The 21604-nt window shown below is 49.7% G+C and overlaps 1 protein-coding gene across 2 annotated transcripts; it reads right to left on the bottom strand.

The window, feature by feature from the left end:
- Positions 1–839: 839 nt before the first annotated feature.
- On the bottom strand, positions 840–20918 carry Nt5c1a (5'-nucleotidase, cytosolic IA). 2 transcript variants are annotated; one of them, XM_021160968.2, is made up of 6 exons: positions 20710–20918; positions 13879–14046; positions 13414–13543; positions 10128–10250; positions 8186–8370; positions 840–6616 (listed from the first exon to the last, which is right to left on the bottom strand). In XM_021160968.2, exons 1-6 carry the CDS (start codon positions 20833–20835, stop codon positions 6251–6253), a joined length of 1098 nt encoding a protein of 365 aa, XP_021016627.1. In that variant the 5' UTR covers positions 20836–20918; the 3' UTR covers positions 840–6250. The 2 variants fall into 2 exon arrangements, with proteins under 2 accessions (XP_021016627.1, XP_029332465.1); XM_029476605.1 differs by lacking the exon at positions 20710–20918 and adding an exon at positions 19757–20029.
- Between the last annotated feature and the right edge of the window lie 686 nt (positions 20919–21604).

Genomic DNA, 21604 nt, shown 5'->3' with positions numbered 1-21604 from the left:
GAAGAAAAGGAAGGAAGAAAACAGGACAATATAAATGTATTTGAATGGCTATTTATTTGAGTGGCTTTTAAGAAGCTGAAGCCCTTGTAAAACGAAGGCATAGCATGAGCCTGAGGAAGAAACTCACGGTAATAAGCATGTAGCATCCTTTGTTGTTTGACCAGGAAAAGAGTGGACAGAGCAGCCCCCGACCCCTGACCCCCCCAGCACTAAGAAAGGTGTGTGCCCACTCTTGTCCCAGATAAGGATGTCACAGAGACAAAGCAGCACACGCTCTAGCTCTTCAAGGAGGCTCTTGGGGGTTTATGCCAAACAGCAAGGCAGACGGTCAGGAGCAGCCCAGGGCAGCAGAGAACCGGGACAGGCAGGGGCCGCTGTTAGGTCTGGGCTTCATCCTTGATCTTGCTCTAAAGAGAGGATACTCAGACATTGTTGAAAGAGGAAATTGGAAGTTAGGTTTATAAGTGTGTTATTTTAAAAGTGAAGTTTGTGCCCATTCATTCAGGTTTTGTCTTGTCTTGTCTTGTTTGTTTGCTTGCTTGTTTATCCAAGACAGGGTTTTCCTGTTTCCAGGGCTTCCTGGAATTCACTCTGAAGACCTGAGAGACAGACTGAGGCCCTGGCTGGCCTTGAACTCAGAGATTTGCCTGCTTCTGCCTCATGAGTGCTAGGATTAAAGACATGGGCCACCACACCCAGCTTGTTTTATTTTAAAAACAAGGCCTCTCTGTGTAGCGCTGACTATCCTGCAGCTTGCTAAGTAGAACAGGCTGGCCTTGAACTCACAGAGATCCATCTACTTCTGTCTCAAGAGTGCTGGGAGTAAAGGCGTGTACCACCAACCATATTCAGTATCATTCATTTTTTTTTTCTAATAGAGTCTTGATATGTAGGCCAGGCTGGCCTTGAATTTAGCATCCTCCAATCTCAGGTTCTTTAGTGCTGGGAAAACAGGTGTGCACTTCCAAACCCTGCTTGTATCCCAGCACTTAAAACACCAGGGATATTTTATGGCATATCTATGGTCTCTTAAAAACCCAAGCTGAGATTCTGAGAGTAATGTCCCTTCCATCCTCAGTAACTTGGGTCTAAAAATTCTAATTCACTAGGCTTCAGCCAGAATGAGCAAATTGGAGATTGGAGGGGTGGATTTGGCTAACAACATAAGCTCCTTTTGGCCTGTATAAAGTTTTCTAAACTTGAAATGGTTGCCAATAATTGAAAGTTCAAATTTCTAATTTCTCAGAAAACGAAACGAAACGAAACAAAACAAAACAAAAGATGGAACACCAGGGCCCACCAGCCCAAATTCCTATGTGGCAAGGGTATGCTGGATTCTTGGTGCTATTTTTCTTCTCAAGACCTTGCCCAGTGCTCTTTGTGCCTATCTCCTGTATGGCTCCTGTAGACATAGCGTTTGTGACCCCTCACACACACAGTATGTTTGCAATGACCTTGGCAACTTTGTGATCAGTGTCAGCTCCAAGTTTAGCCTTGAGCAGTGGCAGGCAGCCACAGAGGCATATTCAGCCTTGGCCAGGAGTGTGAGACACTGCTCGGCAGAGTTTTGGTTCGTCTTATTTTGCAAACATGATTCATTCAATCTCTAGACCCTCTTGGATGTGGGGGGAGGTGAGGGGGAGGGGCATCAGGGAGACACTTCCCAATCAAGGTCATAGATAAAGCATGTCTGGCAAGAGCAGGAAACCCAGAAGGAAGTCAGCTTTCCTATTGGTGGCCGCAAGGTAGCTCCTAATGGGACCATATTAACCCTGGCACTGTTGGGAAGAGGGATGAGATGCGTGGAGATTGAGTCAGGTGGGGGCAGATCCTGCCACTTCCTCCCCAAAGCCGCAGGGGTAGGAGGCAGAGAGGTCAGAGGCAACAGAAGTGGAACTGAAGCAGAAAGCTAGAGAGGAAGACTGAGAGGTCTGGCCTCGGGGGCCTCAGGTGATGCGCATGCAATGCCCATGAAATGATGTGAGTCCCCAGGAGCGATGCTGGTCATCAGCAAGTGGGGCCCAGGATCCTCAGATAACTGAACTGTCTGTACACACTCCAAGCTTGCAAGTGTGCGTGCATGATACACTGAGACAGACACACTTGCACACAGGAGTCCTCAGCAGAGAAACATGAGCTATTACACCCGTAAACGCATACTCAGTCCGTACAGAGGGGCACATCCATAGGTGTTTCTCCACACACACCATCACAGTGGTTTTCGGTGAGAGCCATCAGCTCATCATACAGAGATGTTTCACGAACATTGTCAGAGCACCTGAAGTCCTTTCTGGCTGCTAGAGTCCAGCACAGTAATCAGTAGCATAGGAGGAGAGAGAAATAAGCCAGGCACTACAGGGGCAGCTGCGTGCCAGCCTGCAGTGTCACCTACTGGCAGGAGAGGTCTCTGCACCTTGCCTTAAGGGTAGAACCCAGGATTGTGTCTCAGGAACCCTTTTCAGTGAAGTTGCCAGCCATGGGGCCAATGGTCCTCCTCCTCCTTCTCATCCTCATATTCCGCTGGAGACAGGTGAGAAGCTGGCCTCCTTGGAGCCCTACCATAGCATCAGTGAAGGACCATCAAAGACCATGCACACCTGTTGGAAAGCGATGGTCCTCTAGAGCAGTTAATAAATCAGGTTCCAGCTTTCATGCACCTCCAGCTGGGACAGGGTCCTGAAATGCTGCCTGCAGAATCCAAGGCCACGCCTGGGCTTTGTAAGGGGGACTATCATGATGGGCTAGTGACATGATGTACAACCGTGACAGTAGGTAGGACGGCTTACCATGTTTGTAGTGGACTCTGGAACATTCCATTGTGAGGGTGTCCCAGCACTGACATCTGGTAGCTGGGTAACATTGAGCAAATTATGGTAGTTCCATGAATCTGTATGGCCCCGATACCTCAAGGGAGTAGACAGGGGCCACTGTACTGGTCTATCCTCAGGCAGGCTGGATTACCATAAAATGCATTTCCAGTGGAGGGGAGTGGGCAGCTGACATTATCAAGGGATACCCAGGGGCTTGGGGCAGAGCTATTTACTACATTTGACATTCTGATCATTGCTTTGACTGCATGGATACACACTAATTGAATGGGGAGGTGCAAACATCAAGTCCATTTTGGATTTGAACATCTTGCTAGCTTCCATTTTCTTTCGAACATATTCTGCTCCATTCCCACGAATGCAGTTGGGCCATCATGAAGGGGAAAGTTTGCTTCCTTCTTTTTGTGATGGGGTCTCATGTAATCCAGACTGGCTGTGGACTGGCTGCGCAGCTGACCTTGACTTTCTGATTCCTCCTGCCTTCATCTCTCTAGGGTTGGAAGCATAGGTGTGCCCCATCATATTCAGTGTATGCATTGCTGTGAGTTGAATCCAGTGTTTTGTGTTCAGTAGGCAAGCATTCTACCAACTGAGCCAGATGTCCAACTACACCTCCCTCCCCTGCAGGGAGTTCTATGGCAATCTTAACAGTCTCCATGCTTAATAACAAGCAGAGCTACTGTTCTGCTGAGTGACCGTTCTACTGGGCCTGGAATTCTGTTGGCAAGCACTTTCTAGGAGGAGTGTCCTGCCAGACCTAGGGATGTGGTACTTCCTGCTAAAGGGGTCCAGTGTTCTGGGAGCGGTGTCTCCTCTACCCCAGTGCTGCAGTCTGAGCTTCGCCTGGGGCTTTTGTTGTTCAGTAGGTTTTTAAATCTCCTGGTAACACAATCAATAAATAAAGCTTTATGCTGCCAGGCTCCTCTTCAGCTCGGGGGGTCACCAGGAAGACTGTCTGGCTGCAGCTAGAGCCTGCCCCAAGGACGTCTGGCCCATTGTTCTAGCCTCAAAAGCTTTTGTCCAGGACCAAGATGCTCATCTGTGGTTTCAGTAATAGAATTTGGACCGTTCTGCACTGTCAAGCGCTGTCCGTATCTATTAACGATGGCTCCAGTGAAAGCCACAGCCCTTTCCTGCACCTTATCTTCTTGCTCTGGCATGGCACCATTCCTGTTTCCTGGGAAACCTGGGAGCGTTTGCAGCCTTCATGACCAGGCCGTGGGCACTAGATATCATGTATCCCAGATCCCAAATCAGCAACATCTGGTGCTGTCTTCACAGTACATGGGTCTTTTCTGACTGGACAATGTAAGGACAGTCTGTGGGCCTCTGCTCTGTACATCCTTACAAGCTTCTTGTGATCACTGTGAGCCTCTGCTGAGATCCTTCAAGGGCTGTTGTGTGACCCAGTGAAGATGGGAAGTGTCCTGAGGCCGAGCTTCCTCTCTCTTCCCCATTTCCTTTCGTTGCAGCTTTTCTTAGGGCACAGAGCATCTCTGGCTGGGCGTGGGGTACCAATAGTGCAGGAATCCCCTTACAGACTTTGTTCTATCCCCAGGCCTCCTCTGATGTCCTGAAGGGTCCTGGTTATAATGATGAAAATGGCCCTGTGTAAAGACACCTTCACCTCATGCCCTTCTGACTGCAATAATGCCAGTGTCCCCATAAAGCAGCTGTGGTGGGTGCCAACCTCACATTCCTTCCAGGAATAGCCTCTGTATGCCACAGACACAGTAGTGCAAGCCTGGCCCAGGGTTTCTCTTCTGGGCCACGTTGGTGCTCATTTCTGGGAGTCCCTGCACCTTCTTCCTCTTTCCTGCAGCTGTCACCCTGGGACACACTGCCCAGAACACATATTCATTCAGATCCTGATTCAAATGCCTAGAAGGACAGAGGTTAGAGTCCCCAGCTGCCCTTCACCCTACCTCTGGGCTCCTCTCCTCGGGCCCTCCGCAGTTCCTGGCCCTCTGATGATGCTTCTGGATCCACTCATTGCTGAAATCCCTGTGGGAGCCAGGTAGTCAGCGCACACAATCATGTCTGCTTGCCCCTTCTTGTCTTCACAGGGAACCAACTATCCACTCTTCCACCCTTCCTCTGAGTTCCAGGGCTGCTTAGCAAAGGAGGAGGTGGATCATCACTCATCATGTGGAGAAGATTCGTGCAAAGATGGAGTAATCGCTAATACCTCCCAGGGAGGTCAGCTCATCCCAGAATCCTTTGCACGGCACCCCACGACAGCGTATCACTTCCAGGGTAGCTCTAACTGGCTTCTGCTCACTATCCACAGCAGAATCACGCTGGTGCACATTCAGCTCATTGCTCTCTAAGCGATCACTTCCTTAGCATCTTTGGTTTCAGAACAGACCTTCCCATATCTGTAGCACCTACACCTCAGGTTCAGTCTGGACAACGACTTGCTTTAGAGTCTATGCTCTCTACAAATTTGGGGCTAGAGTTCTTTCTCTGCTAGGAGAACTTCCTTATAGCATGGCAGGTGGAAGTGACTGGCAGACCCAGGACCGAGGTGAGGAGATTGGCAGACAGGACTAACTGAACTTTGCCTAAAAGCTGAAGGCAAAGGGAGCCCAGAGTTGGTAAGTTGCTAAAGCCTTCTCCAGGGAGAGCCTGCAGTGCCCCCTGCTGGCTACAGGAGAATTTGCATGTGGGTCACATTCCTCCCTTCATGTCTTCAGACAAACCTTCCAGGTAGCAGTTCTCCATGGCTCAGGTTAGCAAATCACAGCAAGCAAAAGGTTATCTTGTGCAGTGGTTTCTAAACATGGGAAAGTATATACAGAGCTTCTGGGCATTGCTGTGCATATTTCCCATTTGGTGGGCTTCAGGGTTGAGGGGCAAAGGGCTGGAATCTAGCCTATGTCCAGGCCATTAGTTTTGTAATCTACACAGGTGCCATAGGTACCAGCAGCCCCAGCACAGTGATTAATTTAGTGCTTAATCCTATAAAACCAAGCTTCTTTGGCTAAAGAACAAATTGAAAACCACCTAAAAGGTGGAAGTAAATGAGGCTTAGGAAACGGGAATTAAGGCATGCAGTTCATGCTAGGTCCGCTTTAGATGTTAAACCTACCCACTCTCACACAATGTTCTTTGCACTACATGAGACATTTTTCATTCCAAGCCTTTGGCATCCTGGCTTCTCTGACCACACTACTCTCTCTCCCACCAATTTCTCCATGACAGCCGGACTACCCTGCAGAGCCCTGCTTTTTAGCCAGGGTCATGGCTGTGTTTGCCCCGAAGGGGTTTTGAGACTGCTGGTTCTATTTTCATAACTTTCTAAGAGTACCTGGCATCGAGGGTTGACGGCGGCATGCAGGAGGGTGGACTGCGAGGAGCCAGAAAAGTTCACCAGATGAAGTTCAGAAGTGTGACAGGGGACCTGGAGCAAGGTGGCTCAGCTACTGCGCACCTAATGACTGCTTCGCAGCGGCAGCCCGCCGGGGATTCTGAGCCACACCATAAGGCACATGGGCGGCCACCGTGCCCATCTCCTGAGCTCCAGCCACGTGGAACATCTGGTCATCAAAGAAGATGTGTGGTCGGATCTTCTCAAGAAGGGGACCCTTGGGTGCTCCAGCTAGGAATAAGGCCTCATCCGTCTCCAGGCCCCAGCTGCGCAGGGTCTTGAGGGCCCGGGCTCCGGAACTGGCTGCACTGCGCGCGGTGACCAAATACGTGCGAATCGGGCACTCCAGACGCAGGCCCTTGGAGTAGAATTTCTTTTGCAGTCTACCCAGTGCTTCCAGGAAGCCCTTTAGGGGGCCCTGTGGGAAAAGGGAGAGAGATGCAGATTAATTCATCTCTCCTAAACATTTCCCCCTTCATCCTAAAGCCTCTGTGATTGGCTGTTTGGGTAGGAAACCTCCAAATCCTTTGGTAGTTTGGTCTGCTTGTTCTAGCTCCTGCGTGCATACAGGGCTGTAGGTACCTTAGTCTGGGATCTGTCTTCATGTGATTAGGGTTGGGTGAGAAAAACCATAACCAGGGCAACTGTTGCTATGGATGTGCATTCATGTCTCCAGCTGCAATTTGTCCTACAGCTCTGTAAATGTGGTCTTCTGTGCTCATCAGCAAAGAAGGAATTAGAATGAGCTTGTAATGATGGCTTGGGCACCTGCCAATCAGAACAGACTCTATTATCTGTGAACATCTGGGCCAGATGGGCCAGTGTGTAGCTACTGAATTTGAGCCTGCCTGTGGACATACACATACGTGGCTCAGGGTGTTGGGCTCAAGCTCTGGGGTCAGGGAGAGTGCCCACAACCATGAAATTGCTGAGGATATGTGAAGAGAGGACTTCTTGGTGCCAAATGTAGCTCATTCTCAAAGCAATTGGAAGCCAGGGAAGTAGGTTGCGAGTGGTAGGGATTTTCCTAGCTAGGTAACCTGGAGTAAGCTGTGCTCTTCTGGGTCTCTGTTAACCACTTAGTGGGAAAGTGTCCTGCTCCCGGTATGCAACTAGATTTCTATAAAAGCTCAAATTGGAGTTCCCAGCAGAGGGGAATCCCATAGCTCCACCCACAGGGAATTTCTACCAAGCTCCAAGACACGATCTGTTCTCAGAGAGGCATTTAGAAGTGGAAGAGCCAGTGAGGTTCCCTGAGCCACATATGGCATGACAAGAGGTGGCCCCGGGTCCCTATGAGGGTGCAATAGGGAGTTCTTCTTGTCTCCCAGTGAAGGAAACAGGAGCCTCTGGCAGAATGGGGCCTTACTCAGAAGGGTATCCCAAGAGAGGAGCTGAAGGTCACAGGGAAAGGACAGTGGGTTAAAAAGTAGGTGCGCGCGTGTGGTGTGTGTGTGTGTGTGTGTGTGTGTGTGTGTGTGTGTGTGATTTTTGAGGAGGAGTGGGAACTTTTGAGAGGGCTCAAGTCTCAGAATGGGGTGTGGGTACTTCTGAGAGGTGATGGAGACCTTAGACAGGGGTTTGGAGAGAAACAGCAGGGAGACAGGAGAGGCTGCAGGGAAGTGCTTGGCAAGACGCTGGAGACCCCAAGAGGTGGAGAAAGGCACTTGACTGAGGAGGTGGGGCTTAGTGAAGGGGTGACATCTCAATGAAAGGAGCAAGGAGCCAAGTGAGAGAGGTGAGGTTTAGAACTCAGGAGGCAGAGGGAGGTGAATCTCTGAGTTTAAGGCCAGCCTGGTCTACAAAGCAAATTCTAGGACAGCCAGGGTTACACTTACTCTTTTCAAACCAAAGAGAGAGAAGGCTTGGCTCTTAGTAAGAGGACCTGGTGGGTGTGTGAACTTAGCCTGGGTTTGGCCCAGGATTCAGGCCAGTTCAGGTTCCGGGGAATGAGGAGTTACTCAGGGGTTCTGGAAATGTGTAGCACCTGCGCCAAAGGTTTATTCTCATGGGCCTTCTCATGCTCAAAGAATCTGTCCAGCCCATGGGCCTTGACGATGCGCTCTGACTCATCGGAGAAGAGTACTGCATCCCCATCGAAGGCCACGCGAAGTTGACTCTGGGACACAACCACATCCCTGCTGGGGCTGAAGATGGTGGCAGCTGCAATCCCTGGGTGGAGAGAGGTGAACATAGTCTGAGCCTTGGCAAGAAGGTATCCCATTTGATTCTTGTCCCAGCAGGACTAACAGCAAGCCGATCAAGGACTCACTGAAAGCATTTTAAAGTAGGTAGTGCGCGGAGACTGGCTGCAACAGGCATCGGCGATCGCTCTGAGGCAGCACTGTGAGGGTCCCTATCAGTGTCATTAATATCATCTGTGTGGAGAGCTCTAGAGGTGTCCTTGGGATGGACACCGAGGAGCTGTTTATCAGCTAACATGAGGGTATTTGAATAACACGGAAGACATCTGGTGTGGACATCTAAACACCAGTCTTGCCTGGAAGCACAGGACTGCTATGCCACTGTTCTGTCTGGAGAATAGATAGGGAAGCCAGCCTCGAGGTATGGTCACTCCGTCACAATTGACTCCAAATTACACAGCTCCTCCATACCGAGGTAAAATTCAGGTTCTTTCAGGTCTGTATGAAGATAAGCTCTCAGACTGCAGTAGGGGTGGACGGACATGGACACCCTGTCTACAGCTCCCAAGTACACAGGTGCATTGAAGCCACTGTGGTTCAGGCTGTGAGATACTGTGCTTGGTCCTGGGAGGCTGCATAAGCTACATGTGGTAATGAATATATACTTTCTGTAATCGGGGCTCCTCTGGCATGCAAGGATGCCCCACCAGGGACCAAGGTTCCAGGCTACCGTCAGCTGAATCCCCTCAATGGTCTTCATCTTGCTCAAAGCCACGTCTATCCTGCTCCCCAGTAGGAATCTAGGGTCACAGATGTAGACTTCTGCAGAGCTCTAGGAAGTGTTAGCGGTACAGGTCTCACAGCAGGTTCACTGACCTAAGGATGTCCAGGGAAGGACCAGGTCCTGAGTATCAGGCTACATACCTTCCCAGCTCCATCAACCCAATGCCAAGATGACCTGAGCCCCACTACTCTGAGCAGGACATCCACCTAACCACTCTCCTGTCCCTAGACCCAAGGTCAAGTTCCAGATGCGCAGAAGCACACCTATATGTTAGCTAGTCGCCAGATCTCAGTCAAAGGGTTTGATGTGTCTAGGGGGATGCCTTCTGGGTCCTGGTTTAAACAAGGCCTCACAGACAAAGGGGCAACATGGAGGGCAGTTGACAGGAACCCTGAGCATTCAGCCTGAGAACACATCCCGACAAATAAATGGGCAGCCAGTTCTTTCTTGTCTGTGGCTCCTATTGGGAGGACTGGGACTATGGCTGTCACCCCCAAACTGCCCCTTGAACGGGGCACATGGAATGGACTTCTCATTATCAGTACTTGTAACAGAGTCCTCTAATCTCACCTTAGCACTGGCCAGCCCTGCTCTGGGAAATGACTGGTTTTGGAAGTTTACCTCTCAGGCTGGGCTACCTCTGTCTTATTGGCCCAGTGATGAGTAGAAACTTCCCGGCCACACAGGAACCCCGGCTCCCACCAGCCCAGAGGGATCTTAGGCAGCAGTAGCTTTCTGGGCTGGAAGGGAAGTTCCCATGGAAACAGAGGCTAGGTGATGCTGATGAATATGCACTGTAGGGCAGGAGAAGGGCAAGAGGATTAGGTAGGGTTTTGTTTTCACTTTACAAGACAGATCCTAGGATATTTTCCCTTGCAGTTACCTTGGCAACCCCAGTGCCTGTTCAGAGCTCCAGGCAGCAGGCTTCTCACCAGTGGGACCCCTTTATATGTGGGGAGGTGTTCTCCCCACCCATGTTCTCCCGCCTCATTCTGACTTACCCTCATCGATGGCTTCTCGCACTTTGTCTGCATCGGCTGACAAGTAGAGGTTGGTGTGGTAGGCCTTGAGGTAGCAGATGGGGCTATTCCCACCTGTCATGCAGAATCGCTCAATGAACAGGTCTGTGGAGATAGAGAGTCCCTGATGAGGCCAGGGTCAAACTTCATGGCCCATAATGGTCTCTGTGTGCTTGAACTGACTGGTGAGACAGCAGTGAACCTCTGTTTGAGCCTAGCATCCCCCATCTCCATCCTTCAAGGGAATAAGATGACCACGTAGTGGGAGAAAACGCCTGTCTCATAGCTTCTCCACCTAGTCAGGGAATCATACAACCTCAAAAGATGGACTGGAGACCCTGTCTTCCTGGTCATACTGATTGGACGGGGGCAGACTCTGGACCCAGCTGAGCCAATCAGAGTCCAACCTGGGTAGCTTTCTCCCAAATCTGCAAAAGCTGTGCATTAGTTGCTGGCTGACAGGTGGCTGCTATCCTCAGGCCATTCATTTACCATCACTACATAAGTCCCTCAAGCAGGACTGCCGTTCCCCTCACAGCTGACACCAGAAAGGGTTAATATCTGACCCCACAGTGGTGCTCCAGGCCCCAGTCAAGCATGGCGCCCTGCCTCTTCTCATTGGTCAGCACCTATCCCCACCCCCAGGTGGTTAAATATTGTTGACATCACCCTCATGGTCAGCGACTTGAAATCAGTGCTATAAGATGCCAGCTGGAGACTAAGGAGTGGTGTAGTTCAGTGATTGAACCCAGTCTACGGAGACCCTGGTTTCATTCCCAGAACTCAAAATAAAGAAATACGTGTTTAAAGTAATGAATAGGAGCTGGCGAGGTGGCGAGGTGGTTAAAAGCATCCAAGGACCCAAGGTCAGTTCTCAGCACCTACATAGCAACCCATAACTATCTGTAACTCTAGCTCCAAGGGATTTGATGCTTCTCCTGACCTTCAAAGGGCCCGTACAACGCTGGCTTACACACACAGACACAGACATATGCTCACAAGTTAGATTTTTGGTTTTTACAAAGGTAGTGAAGCCAAGTATATTGGCACATGCTTTTTTTTTTTTTTTTTTTTTTTTTTAGATCTTTTTTTTATTATAAATAAGTACACCAGAAGAGGGCGTCAGATCTCATTACGGGTGATTGTGCCACCATGTGGTTGCTGGGATTTGAGCTCAGGACCTTCGGAAGAGCAGTCAGTGCTCTTACCCAATGAGCCATCTCACCAGCCCCCGGCACATGCTTTTAATCCCAGCACAGAGGAGGAGGCAGGAGCAAAGGGTGGTGCATGCCTGCAGTGTCTGAAAGCCCAACGCTGGGACGGTTATGGCGAGTGGCTCTCAAGTCTGAGGCTAGCCTGGCCTCAGGAACTACACAGTAGGGTCCTGCATAGAAATTAAGTAAATTAAAATGAACACGTAACTGGGTTGTTGGCTGCTTGAAGTGAGATCTTGTAAACCTGGGTGGATTGGTGTTGGTGGTTTCTCCTCGTTTTTTTTAAAAAGTGACTTCATTACTTTTATTTTATGTGCGTTGGTGTTTTGCATGCATATATGTCTGTGTGACGGCATCAGATTCCCTGAAACTGGAGTTACACACAGTTGTGAGCTGACAGTGGGGTCCTGGGAAGTGAACCTGGGTGGACACGGATCCTCTGAAAGAGCAGCCAGTGCTCTTAACTGCTGAGCCATCTCTCCAGTCCACGGTTTCCCCCCTTTAAAAAACATTCTGTGTTTGGGAGTTTTCCCTGCACGTGTCTCTCTGCACCGTGTGCATGCCTGGTCCCCGTGGAAGCCAAAAGAGGGCCTGGAACTATTCGGATTTCTGAGAACTCAGTTACAGACAACAGCAAAGGATGAAGCTTTCTAAAGAAGGACAACAGCCCATGAGGCCCAGGGAAAACACAAGCCCGAGAGAGATCGCCAAGACCTGGATTCCGGCCTTTCTAGGTCCAATTTTCCTTTCTGCTCTGTGGTTCTAAGTCGTCCTGGAAACAAGAATGTATTCCCTTCACTGGAAACTTGCTCTGAGGGATTCAGTGCTTTCATTCATAACTGGACTAAAAAGAGAAGCACCCTTTTATTCTAAACTGCCCCTGACTCTCCTGTTAGCCTTGTGAAGCTTGTTAGTCTCCTACAGGTAGAGAAACTGAGGCAGAGAGGCAGTAAACACCTTTCCCAGTTATACAGGGAGTGGAGCCTGTCCAGTGAGGGAGGGCTGCAGCTGGCTTGTGCCGGTTTTTAAGAGCCAGTTATTACATGTTTAGGAATTTTATGAGCCGGTTATGTTGATCAACCATGGGTGGCCGGAAATCGGCCAGAGACGGCATCCCCCAACACTGGCAGCATTTCAAATCAGTCTGGTTTGTTTTATTTTTACAGGTTTTTGTTGGTGTTTGTTTTTCTAGACAAGGTTTCTCTTTGTGTAGTCCTTGACTATCCCGGAACTCACTTTTTAAGGCAAGCTGGCCTTGAACTCAAATATCCACCTACCTCTGGCTCTGGAGGGCTTGGATTAAAGCTGTGTGTCACAACACACAGCATTACACTCATGTATGTATGTATGTATGTATGCATGTATGTACGATGTATGTATGTATGCATGTATACATGTATGCATGCATGTGTGTATGATGTATGTATGTATGTATGATGTATGTATATATGTATGTATGCATGCATGTACATCTGTATCTATTTTGAGACAGGATCACATGTATCTAAACCTGTGCTTAGACTACGGAGTCCTCTGCCTCCTCCACGGTTCTGGGATTACAGATTTTATACCACCATGCCGTTTTTCTATTTGTTTTTTAATTTAGTGCTGGGGAACCAACCCAGGGCTTCATACATGCCAGGCAAGCACTCTACCAATTAAGCCACATCCCATGTATTTCAGGCTGGCCTTGAACTCACTATGTAGCATAGAAAGACTTTGAATTCCTGCCTCATCTTCCCAGTGGAGGTATTACATACATGTACTACTATACTAACATAGCTAGTTTTTATGAAGTGTTGGAGACTGAACCCAGGGCTTTCTGCCTGCCAGGCAAGCACTCTATCAGTTGGACTACAGCCCCAGCCTTGTTAGTTTTAAAAGACCGGGATTAAAATTACAACATAATGGAATACAGTGCCAGGTGAGCAGCACAATGCTAGGTTCAGGATGGCAGCCAGGATAGCCCGACCCAGCCTGACCCTGAAGCAGTGTGGCTTCCCCTTGGGAATATGTGTGGTAGGGTGTCCCATGCTCACCTGCCCCACGCTTACCATAATGGTTGATACTGTTGATGAGACGAACTCCCACCTGAGCATGGTTGTTGGTCATGAGGACAATGTCAAAGATATCTTCGCTATCAGGGTACAACTCCCGAAGTCGCTTGTTCACAGCCTCCAGGGCCTGGAAGGGACACAGCAAACTCCAGTTTGTATTGATGAGTGGAGTCGGTGATCAGGGGTGCAGTGAGGAAGGAGAGGGGAGGCTAGAGATCTATACACTCCACCACCTGCTAATGCTATTTCCCACCATCGAGTGGGACCTTGTTAAAGGTAGATGGAGGGAGATAGTTCTTCAAACGGGTTACCCATCCTGGGGCTCCATCAGTCCCAAGGAAGGTGGCCTCTTTCCCCAAAGGCTCAGTCCTCTAGTCATGCGATTGCCTCTGCCAGGCAGAGCTTCTGACAAAGGCATTGTGTGTGTGTGGGGGGGGGTGGTTTCACGAACTACTCCCTCACCTTCACAAAGGGGAAGGCGGGCCCGGGGCTGAAGGGTTCATTCTCGTGCTCCAGCTGGTATCGCACATACTCCTCGACGCCCTGCTCCGTGTAGATCCTCTGTTCCTCATCCATTCGGAACAGAGCTCTGGAGGACACCGCGATGGTGACCGCATTCTGAGGCTTTGGCTGTAGGAGGGAGGGACAGTAAAACAGGCTGTCACTCAATCTCATCCTGAGCCAGGTGCACCCATGCAAGCGCCTCCTGGACCCTGGGATGTGGGGAAGACCGAGGCTCGGCTCGGGCAGAGGCAGACTCTGGGCTGGACCCTACTGGAGACTGGCTCCCTGTGTCGGAGTGTGATAGGAGGGAGGGGCATGCCCTCGGGGAGCTTGTGATATTGTTGGCCATCTGGACCTCAGCGAAAAATTAGTACAATGTATGTAAGCCAAAGTATGGCCACACTAAGATGACTCCCAAATGGTTTCCATTATGAGAGAAGAGCTGCATGCCCTCAGGAAGAAATTAGTGCCCAGAAACACAGTAATTATATAAGAAAAAAATATCGCCAACCTGGGTCTGTTTCCTGAGCTGCAGACTCACATATCTAACTGCCCCAGTCACTCCATCTTACACTCCAACTTACAGTGCCTGGGGCAGAATCCCTCACCCTCACCCCCAAAGCCAGCCTCTTCCCCCTTTCCTCACCTTGTGTCCAGTTCCACACCTACTCATCCAGATCACCACTTCGTGATCAGACAACTGAAGCCAGGAGGTAAACCTTCACTCCCGCTGCCTTCCCATTCGCTTCCTCACCGACTCACGGTCTAAGCCACCCATGCTTGGAATCTACCCACTTCTCTCTTCTCTTCCACAGTCCAGTGCCCTATCATCCTCTTCAAATTGTCAGAGGGATCTGTCTAAAGTGCAGATGGGATCACAGCTCATCTCTTGTGCAGAGTCAAGCAGACAGCCTTTCCTACAGAACAAGAAATCCTTTGCAACAGACCTCTCTTTCCTTTCTACCCTCTGCTTCCTCTTCCCCAGCTTTGCGCAACCTCGTTTTGCTCACGTTTTTGCACACTGCCCTTGTCCTTTGACTCTGGAGTGTGATGCTCCCTTGGCTTATGGTGTACAGGAAATACCCTATACCCTCTGTCTGGTTATCTCATGCTCTTGCTCTGGGATGCCGCTTCAGTTGGTTCCTCTATGGAGTTTGCCCTCACCCAGCTCTGCTGAGGAAGGGTTCTGGTTGGAAGATACGACTCCTGTCCTCGGAGCTCATCAGAGGATGGGGGAGAAGACAAGCAAACAGAACTAAGGGGTAGGCATCAGTGACAAAGTGGAGGCAAGGTCTCAGTGACTGGCCTCCAGGAGAAGGCATTAAGGGAGAGGAGGCCTTGAAGGAAGAGGCCACAAGGATTGACGAATGCAAACCAGAAGCTGTCACAAAGGTGAACAGAGGCCAGAGCAGAGAGAGTATAGACAAGCCGAGAGGGACAGGTAGGGGCCTGGATTTCAAAGGAGCCCCTTGAAAGAGGGTCTTAGCAATGCTTCTCAGCTGATAAATCTGAATGTATCCCCTCCCCCAAATCTCATGTCGAAATCTGATCCTGAATGAGATAGCATTTAAGGGTATGGCCTTTGAGAGTGGTTAGAGCTTAGAAAAAAAGATAACAGAGTTTGCTTTGAGTATTCCCGCCATGTGAAGATACAGTGGGAAACTGCCACCTTTAAGTGAGGAAGAGGACCCCACTCTTTTGGCACCTTAATTTTGGACACCCAACCTCCCCAGCTTGCAAGAAAGACATCTGTATTGTTTACGGTATAAATAGCCCAGTGTGTGGAACTTTGATACAGTAACCCAAAATGGACCAACACATAGGATAGGATGAGGAGCATGCCACCACGGACAGTGTGCCACCACGAACAGCAGCTGGACCCTGATTGATTTCTGGGGATTATCAGAATATGGGTGTGCAGGAAACTCATGGACACCACTTCTCTGTGAATGGGACAGTCCTACCATCATGGTCCCTAGTTTATAGGTAAGAAGAGAGGGTCTCAAGTAGAAGGCAAGACCTTTAAGTGGACCTAACATTCTGCTTGTTCATGATAATCTTGTGGATGATGTATTCAACCTACTGCTAGGCTCCAGTTGATTGGCAGCACTGAGTGATGCTAAGCTGGGGATGTTAGGAAGCAAGATAGGTTTGAGTTCTGTCCCCAAAGAGCTTCTGGCTCATCCATGCAGATATTCCTGGTATCCTTTAGAGGACGGGGAGAGGAGCATGCCGCCGAGGACAGCTACTGGACCCTTCCTAATCTCTGGAAAATCAGAGTATGAATGTTCAGGGAACACATTGGCAGCACTTCTCTGTGACTTGGGCGGCTCTAGAAGACAGGACTTTATGGAAATGCTCTATAAACTGTGCTCTGTAGTTGTGTAGTGACTTCAGATGTAACTGGTGATGATGAAGATTTGAGTTCTAATTTCACTCGCTTTAAAAAAAGTGAATGGGTGTATGTGTGTGTGAGTGCATGTTTGTGTGTGGAGCACAGAAGTGGATGTCAGGTGTCTTCTATTACTCTCCACTGTATTTTTTGGTTTTGAAGCAGGGTCTCTCACTAAGCCACCAGCTCGATCATCCACACGGTCACGCATGGCTTTTATACAGCTGCTGGAGAGCCAAACTCAGGTTCCTTGTGCTTGTATGCCTGGCGCTTTACTGACAGAGCCATCTCCTGGTCTCTAAATTGATTTAGTTTTAATGAATTTAAGCAGTTTCCTGTAGATAATGGCCAGTAAAGCCTCAGAGCCTCTCAGAATAGGAATGGAAAAATAAAAATTTCCACAAAGCTGTGTAGCTGGCCACAGCTTATGTTTGGCACTTAACTTTAACCAAGATGGTGCAGGTGAAGATGGTATCCCTCTTCCAAAGCTCAGCCCAATACTTTAGCCAGTTTCTGACCACTTGTGTGCCAGTGTGTGTGTGTGTGTGTGTGTGTGTTTATGTATATGTGTATGAGTACACTGTAGCTGTTCTGATGGTTGTGAGCCACCATGTGGTTGCTGGGATTTAAACTCAGGACCTCTGGAAGAGCAGTCAGTGCTCTTAATCTCTGAGCCATCTCTCCAGCCCCCGCCAGTGTGTTCTTGGCTGGGCATTTCACAACCTCATCAGCACTTGGGCACCTTAGGGACAGAACTCTATCATTCCTGCAGAGACAGAGAACCCATTTTTTTCCCATCCACTTCAGGCAGGGTCTGAATCTGGCTCCAGACCATGCAGCCAATCAAAGCCTTGTTCTTCACTTTCGGTCCCACAGCCCTGACTGGTGTTGAGTTTCCTTTGGGTGGGTTAATCAGACTCTCAGATCCTACTCCTGGCCATTGCAAGAAAAGTGTCTTGATTGCCTTGGCCTCTGGAGTGTCTACTTTCCTCTCACAGATGAGGAAAGAGGGTTAGAGAGGGTCAGGGTATTTATTGTTCACACAAAAAGTCAAGGTGAGATCTTAAGCCTCTTGTTTGGCCTCTGCCCACGTAAAGTTTCCTTGATGTGATCCTCCCAGAAGCCTCCATCTTTTACTTTAACAACTTGCCTGGACACATCCCAGCCTCCTTTTCCATGTTTGGAAGAAATGACAACAAGCTGAAGGCTGGAGAGATGGCTCAGCAGTTAAGAGCACTGACTGCCCTTCCAAAGGTCCTGAGTTCAAATCCCAGCAACCACATAGTGGCTCACAACCATCCATAATGAGATCTGATGCTCTTTCCTGGGGTGTCTCAAGACACCTACTGTGTACTTACATATAATAAATAAATAAATAAATCTTTTTTTTTAAATGACAAGAAGCGTTGTATTCTAATACTGTTGCGGTTTTATGGTGGGATACTCTTCCCTTGAAAAATGATGGTTCCCAGGACAGGATTCTGTCTCCTATCCAAGTCACTCTGCTACAACATAATTGAGGTGGGCCTCAGGAACCTACAGGGGTAGGTTGTCCAGCCTCCAAGTGGGTCTGAAAAAACAGGTAACTAAATCTGTACAGAGCCCAGAGAAGCTGAGCCCTTGTAGACTAACCCTCTTGTGCCTGTCCAGGTTTCTTAGCATCCAAGTTATGTGTGCACCCCAATCAGAAAGTCCATTCCAGGCTAGGGATTGGGTCAGAACAACCAGGGTCTCAGCTTGGGAGTACTGAGCTGCAGGGAGCCATGGTCTTGCCAGCTCTCTGGGATTTAGGCTAATCGCTATGGCTTGGGGATGAGGGTGGAAGAATGAACAGAGAGCAGCTCGGCCCCACTGGCCTGCCTGTGGAGCTCCTACTTAGACCAACAATCTGTCTATTGCACTCAAGATAGGAATGTAGCCAAAGAAGCTGTTATTTCTGGAAGGACACAGGAGGGATGGGAGAGACGAGGACAGGATAGCTCTGGGTGAAGGCCCCTGACCCCAAGAGATGAGGGTCTCTGATGATCTTCACTAGGTTAAATATTTTACTAAAGCTCTTGGGAATGAAAATGAGGCCAGGCCAGGCCCCAAAGGGGCCCATGAGGCTTACAACCCCCAAAATAGCCCATGGGAGGAGGGGCTATGGCAGGAAAGACAGGAGCTGGGAACTTCACCTAATCAGACCAGGGTTCAAGGCCGATGGAGGGACATGACTGATCATGGCCTGGTTCTCTGATGCTCAGGGAGGAAGTGGATTTTTGAATACTGAAGGTTCTCTCCTGTTTTTCAGCAGTCTCTCCTCTCCATCCCTGGGACCAGACATTATTTGTCCAGCTTTGCTATCTCATTAGCAAGACTGCTGCCAGACCTGCCCTTTTCAATCCACCCGATAAACAGCCTAGTGTGATTTTCATAAAATGAAAGTGGAACCAAATTAATCTCTGCTAAAGAATAATAATAATAATAATAATAAAGATCCTGCAACAGTTCCTTTATGATGCTGATATTTTTAAAGGTAGGTTGACCATTTAGTTAAATGAATTCTTAGGCAGAACCCCCCCCCCCAACATGGGTAAGCCAAGTATATAACTGCTATAAATCTCTTTTACAATTCAGCTCTTATATCTATCTATATGAGTGCATTTGTTACAAAACTAATCAATAAAACAACACTTTGGGAACTGGAGAGATGGCTCAGTAGTTAAGAGCCCTGACTGATCTTTCAGAGGTCCTGAGTTCAATTCCCAGCAACCACATGGTGGCTCACAACCATCTATAATGGGATCCAACGCCCTCTTCTGGTGTGTCTGAAGACAGCAACAGTGTAACCGCATACATGAAATAAATACATCTTAAAACAAACATACAAACAAAACAACAACAAGAAAACCCCAGCAGTTTGAAAGCAGGGGTTAGGTCGCCACCATAGACACAAGAAGTTTCAGTATCCAACCAATTTATTTTTATGTTTCTGCACAGTTTTGAGAGAGTCCAGTTTGTACCCCCAAATACTTGAACATGGGAAGAGCTGCTTTATTTTCAAATATTTAAAGTATTTTTTCTAAGAAGAAAGGATTCACAGGTCTGAAGACTGCTTGAGACACAGGGTTCCACAGAACCCAGCGTGAAAGCCTTAGCCCCACTAAATAAGGTTCTGGCCCTTTCACAAGGTACTCAGTCAGAGGGGTCCCTTGGCTGGGAGCCTTTTGAGTCTTTATAACACTTCCCCCAATGATCCTGCATGTCTAAGTATGAATTCTGAACAAGTTCTTGAGAGCTTCAAAGACAGCTTCTTGCTTTTCACTCATTCCTCTGCCCCTCCCACCCTCCCAGGAGATCCCACCCACTGAAGCTTTAAGATCAGCTCAAAAGTCATTATCCCAAAGCCTTCTCAGTGGCAGTCACCCCCTCCCCAGTGCTCCCACAGCATGTAGGATCTTTTACCTGAGAATCCACCATCTCTAGAGCCTCCGTGGTCACACTCCAAACTCCTGAGACAGGCAGACCACAGCTTAATATCTCTGTCACCAGGATGAGCCAAGGCCTAGAGGTGACTGTGGATGGGGTGGCCTCCTGGGTAAAGTCATTGTAGTGAAGCAGTGGAATGCTTTAAGGTCGGACTGGAAGTCCTTGTGTAACCCCTTTGGGTCAGTTTCTATTCTCAATCCCTTGCCCAAGTTCCTGGGTCTAAGGTGGAGAGGCGTGAACAACGCTAAGGTATCATGAACTTTCCTAACAGAGGAAGAGGAATGCTTGCCTCTGTGTGAAGTTGCAAATGGTTGATCCCACCACTGAGATCAGAAGCAATGTCTAAGGTGCAAAGGTCAGCGTTGGGAGCTCAGAGCCTCGGAGCAAAGCCCTGAGCTTAGAGCAAGTAATCGTTCCTTTAAGATGCAGGGAGAACGACCTGATCTCCCGGGGTCTGGGTCTTCAGTTAGAGCCCAAACGCAGAGGCTTGGGCCAGGAAGCTGAGCTGACTGCACAGATGGAGGAGATCTGAGAGCCCAGCGAGCAACCGGGTTCCCAGAGTCGAGTTACGAGTTACAGAGCCCAGGGCGCTGCTCCCGGGTTGCTGACCAGCTCTGCCAACAAGTGCAGTCCGCGCGTTCAGGCTGCCAGCGCCGGAGGGGATAGGCCCCTGATGACAGCACGGGGGAGGGGTATTCTGGAGTAGAACCTGAGCCTGGGATTGGGGGGGAGGGGGTGCGGAGGCACTGCCACTATAGCAGAGCTCCCAAAATAAACTGGAACTCCAGCCAACTGCTGGGCACATTCTGGGGCGGAGGAGCCGTGCCACCTTCTGGAGGGGTTCCACGAGTCCCTTTTCCAGAGGGCTTGAGACCCGTCCCTAGAAATGGCCCTTCCCGTGTCCCCCCAAATCCAAGCCCTACTTTTACCGATTTGGGTTTCTTCTTGGACGAGAGGCTGTCATAGAAAGTCTTGGCTTCCTCCCAGCGCGGCACCGCGGCGGTCTCTGCCCCTGGCCCGGGTTCGCGGGCCTCCCGGGGCTGCCCTGGTTCCATGCTCCGACTCGGATCCTATCCGGCCCGGCGGGAGAAGACAGCAGCGGAGACGCGGAGCTCACGGCACTGGGCTGAGGGAGGGAGGCGCGTCCCGGGTGGGAGAGGCAGGTGGGCAGGGCCGGGAGGGAGTGCGAGTGAGCCTGCCCCGCCCGCCGGGGGTGGGGGGTGGGGGAGACCTTCAGGTCCAAGCCGCCCACTTGTCATTTAGGGGAACTCTGATTCCTCGACCGACCCAGGTCTGAAGCAATTGGGGAGCAGGTGCAGTCTGCTTTCTGGAGCAGGCCGAGTGGAGCCGGGCTTGTGGAGTACTGCGGCTTCGGGGAAGCGGGGATGAAGTTCAAGGGCACCGAGAGAGGAGGAAGCCTAACATTTTCCCCTCCTAACACGATAATGCCCAAAACAGAAAATGAATAGTAAGCGCTCCTCCAAACTAACAGGTCCCCTACCCCTATCAGATGCCAGCATTGGACCCTGCGTGATTCGTCGCCTTTCTCCACATTCCAGTCTATCCTTGAACCCGGGGAAGTGTTGGATGGACACCCCGGTTCATGAACAGGAAGCCTCATTGCGTGTAGGGGAAAGTGTGGGACACAGTTCTTACACAGGCGAAGGGGCTCTTGAATCTAAGGCGATGTTATGCTCGCCTAATGGGCGACACAGTCAAGAGTGATTCTAAAGGCCGGGCGTGGTGGCGCACGCCTTTAATCCCAGCACTCGGGAGGCAGAGGCAGGCGGATTTCTGAGTTCGAGGCCAGCCTGGTCTACAAAG

The sequence above is a fragment of the Mus caroli genome, chromosome 4 (genome assembly GCF_900094665.2).
Source record: "Mus caroli chromosome 4, CAROLI_EIJ_v1.1, whole genome shotgun sequence".
Taxonomy (NCBI): domain Eukaryota; kingdom Metazoa; phylum Chordata; class Mammalia; order Rodentia; family Muridae; genus Mus; species Mus caroli.
The sequence above is the reverse complement of the archived record's forward strand: the minus strand, read 5'-3'. Positions and strand labels throughout refer to the sequence as shown.